Here is a 4,013-nt window from a genome sequence, read left to right as displayed (position 1 = left end):
TAATAATAATAATAATAATAATAATAATAATAATAATAATAATAATAATAATAAAAAGACTGATCAGCATGCTAAAACACTTTATAAAATAGCTCTATACATACATCACTGCGCAAACAGGAATATTGTCACGTTTTTAAAACACGCATCTATTTTAAGAAAAACATAAATATTTAAAAGCATTTTATAATGACATAAATTTGCCACGTAGTTCCCTCACATAGCGTACTTGTGAGGTGCAACTGTAAAGTCCGCTGAAGAAGTATTAGCGCATACCTTCACACACTGAGTGCCATCGCAGTTCAATTCCGGTTACCGAGCCTTCTCGCCCCTTTTTCTGTCTTCAAATGGAAATGATTTCCATTGGCCCAAGGTGTCCATGTAAATAGGTGTAAATGAAACCAGATTATGCCTTCCTCCCAGCCCCCTCCTCCCATGGCAATTGTCATGTGATAGCAAAGAGGTGGCACATTAATGGAGCGCCTCTACAGGGGTCTTTTCTGTTCATGTCACTACATAAAACTATCAGATGGTTAGAGGAAGGCCATGGAGGCATACGCTTAGCTAGTCTTATCAAGGACGCCAAATGAAGTCCATTCAGCTCTGCTAGAGGGACAAGCTGACTTACTTTGGAAGAAAGACTCGCAGCAGCCGTCACTCCATAAATGTGCACCGTCCTCGACCGTGTTCGCCTGCACACTGCAGAGGCGCTCAGAGTGGCTGCTTTGCGCACGACCCAACTCCGGCTCTGCCTGCACTGAAACTTTCTGCGGCGGTTGTTTTCATGAAGAGCAGCAAGCTTTCGCCAAGGAATTAAAGGAAGCTACTTTATTATTATTATTATTATTATTGCGTTTGCTGAAAAAATACACCGAGGATGCCTCGTCCGGGGAGAAACACATACAGCGATCAGAAGCCACCTTACTCCTACATCTCGCTCACTGCCATGGCGATCCAGAGCTGCCCGGAGAAGATGCTGCCACTCAGTGAAATTTACAAGTTCATCATGGATAGATTCCCTTATTACAGAGAAAACACCCAGCGATGGCAGAACTCTCTGCGTCACAACCTGTCATTTAACGACTGTTTCATCAAAATCCCCCGGCGCCCAGATCAACCAGGTAAGGGCAGTTTCTGGGCTCTGCACCCCAACTGTGGGGACATGTTTGAGAATGGAAGTTTTTTGAGGCGCCGCAAAAGGTTCAAAGTGTTGCCCGTGTCTGATCATTTGGCTCCCAGCAAGCAGTCGGATGCTGCCCATTACCTCCAACAGCAAGCCAAGCTGAGACTGAGCGCCCTGGCAGCCACCGGCACACACCTCCCTCAGATGTCAACTTACAACCTCGGAGTGTCTCAGTCATCAACTTTCAAACACCCCTTTGCAATTGAGAACATCATCGCCAGAGAATACAAGGTCCCGGGAAGTCTGGCGTTCTCCACCATGCAGTCCATGTCTGCCGGGTACCCGCTTCACAACCAGCTGACGACAGCCTGGCCCCACATGTACAACACTAGCGTGATTGACACGGCGGCCCCAATATCCATGGCAAGCAGCGACTACAGTGCCTATGGCGTGCCCATAAAATCCCTGTGTCACGGGGGACAGTCCTTACCGGCTATCCCGGTGCCAATCAAGCCCACCCCGACGTCCATGCCCGGTTTCTCGGCGCTACCTCCCCACATCCCCGCGTTTCTATCAAACTCTCCACAGTCTCTGAGCCCGACGTCCCCACAGACAGCGACGAGCCAAAGCAGCCCTGCAACCCCGAGTGAGACTCTGACGAGCCCCTCCACTCTACAGTCTGTGGCTGTGCACTGACCACCTGAACTTTTTCTAGTAAACGAACTGCTGGCTGGCTCCAAGGCCCCTTTACCAAACCCAAAGTTTATATTTTCTGCTGTTGGAATCAAGGCGAGTTGCAGTTTGCATATCGATTTATTTGTGTTCGTGTTGAATGTGTCGCTTTAAATTGTGTCAAGTCCAGCACAGAATCGTACAGTATTGCTCTTGAAATCATAAATTATTTGATAGTTCTATTTTTCAGTTTATTTTAAAATGCGAGTGTTGAAAGTGGAGCCACTGAGGGGATCCAATTGGAGGGCTGTGGGGAGGTGGGGGGGAGTTTGTTTTGGCAGTATCAAGTCTTATTTGAAGGTGACTTCCAAATCCCCCCGTTGCAGTTTCTCAATTCCATCAACTGGCAAAACTTTTGCACCGTTTCTGTGTGACCACTGTAATGTCAATGAAATTGCGAGGCAATGACTTTTTGTTTGCTTTTTTTATAAAAAGAAAAAAAAAATACTGGAATGATGGTTAAGGGTATACCAAATAGGAATAGGGTTTAGATTTCTTCTTACCATCCCTGTAAGAAAAAAAGAAAAAAGAAAGCAAACCGAGTTACGAAATTCTTTTCAATATTGAAAAGTAGAATTTTGAGAAGTCCTCAAAATGCAAGATGTGAATATTGAAAATAACTGATACTAAAAATGTTGTAAAATGCACTTTTTAGTTTTATGTTTTAGATATCTATTTTCCAGAAAATGTTCTGTGAAGCATTTAATTTAAAAGGCTGTGGTGACCATGTGTATCAGATGCTGTAAATTTGTACTTTTTTTTTTTTAGGTAAAGCATGCATTTTAAAATTTGTGTTGTTGCTGTTGTTGTTGTTGTTGTTGATGATGATGACGTGGGTATTGTTGTTGTTTTAATTGTTTTTTATTATTATTATTTTTTAATTTTGTTTTAATTTTTTTTGCAAGCATGCGTGCTTTCGAAAAGTGTGCCAACAGTCTGCAATGAATTGGAAAAAAAATGGTCATCGAAATATTTTCTCATTAAAAGTGAAGTAAACAATCAAAATGATTCTGAAGATTTTATCTAAGACGATACGAATTATTATTATTATTATTATTATTACAAATGGCAGCTTTTTTGATAGTGTAAATGTAACTTTTGGGATTTGTTTTACATTTCCGTCTAATAATAATAATAATAATAATAATAATAATATTAATAATAATAATAATCTTTATCCAGAACTGTATGATTTTACGAATTTTATGAGTGTGAGAAAGGCAGTGGAGGCTGTGGGCAGAGAAATGAATCGTGCAGCCGATTAGGATGCATGGAGCTGCGATGCCCTGGCCACAGCGCAGACAACCAGGCTCATTCATCAAGCTGAGCTAAACACGATTAGGCCCGACAATAAACATTTAGAAAAGCTGCAAACAGTGTCTAAATTAAGTGTTACATAATTTCGACTTCAGACGTCACAGAGGGTAATTAAATAAGCGCCATGTTCATTTTTTTCCCCTCGTTCCTATAAAAAGAGCATCTGAACGTTTCATCCTTGTGCTTTTTTTCTATTTCAGGGGACATTATCCAACAGGTTGTGTAAATACAGACGGAGGGAGATACCTACGTATGCCAAATACGCTTTTTTTTTACCTTTTGTGTGTGGGTTGTTGTTTTTTTTTTTGTTTTTTTTAGTGTTGAAAAAATAACGTGACGTTTCTGCATCCTCTATAGAAAAGCAACAGCCTATTTCGGGGCATTGAGCAAATACATTAGAATTCCGTCACTTTATACAATCCAGTAGATCAAATAAGGGGGCTCGGGCCACTTCATTCTCCCTCATTCACTTGTATTGAAAGTGCAAAGAATAGTAAACTTAGACTGGGCCACCAATGTAGATTTAGCCTTTTTTCAGCAAGACAAAAAGACTGATTTTTCACAAACACATTGCTGACTGGGGAACTAGGAAACGAGCTGCGAGACCCTTTTGGAATTTAAATCCACCCCTCCCCCACGGACTGTTTGTACAACAGTGTTAGCCCCCCACCCCTCCACCCCAACTTTGTGCATCTGTGTGTGTGTAACATTAATTCTGACTCTGGGTGATTAGATGTATTTAAACTGGAAGACCAGATTACAATTTAGAAGCAGATTAATCAGAAAATAATAATTAGGCTTGCATTAAAACCACATTAAGAAATGGAACGTTTTTTTTTTT

The 4,013-nt window shown here is 41.3% G+C and overlaps 1 protein-coding gene across 1 annotated transcript; it reads left to right on the top strand.

Annotated features, from left to right (window-relative positions):
- Positions 1 to 521: 521 nt before the first annotated feature.
- On the top strand, positions 522 to 2,627 carry foxb1a (forkhead box B1a). The gene has a single exon (XM_005729995.1). It carries the CDS (start codon positions 878 to 880, stop codon positions 1,817 to 1,819), a length of 942 nt encoding a protein of 313 aa, XP_005730052.1. The 5' UTR covers positions 522 to 877; the 3' UTR covers positions 1,820 to 2,627.
- Positions 2,628 to 4,013: the final 1,386 nt, after the last annotated feature.

The sequence above is a fragment of the Pundamilia nyererei genome, unplaced genomic scaffold (assembly GCF_000239375.1).
Source record: "Pundamilia nyererei isolate P.nyererei 1_Seehausen unplaced genomic scaffold, PunNye1.0 scaffold00035, whole genome shotgun sequence".
Lineage (NCBI taxonomy): Eukaryota > Metazoa > Chordata > Actinopteri > Cichliformes > Cichlidae > Pundamilia > Pundamilia nyererei.
The sequence above is the reverse complement of the archived record's forward strand: the minus strand, read 5'-3'. Positions and strand labels throughout refer to the sequence as shown.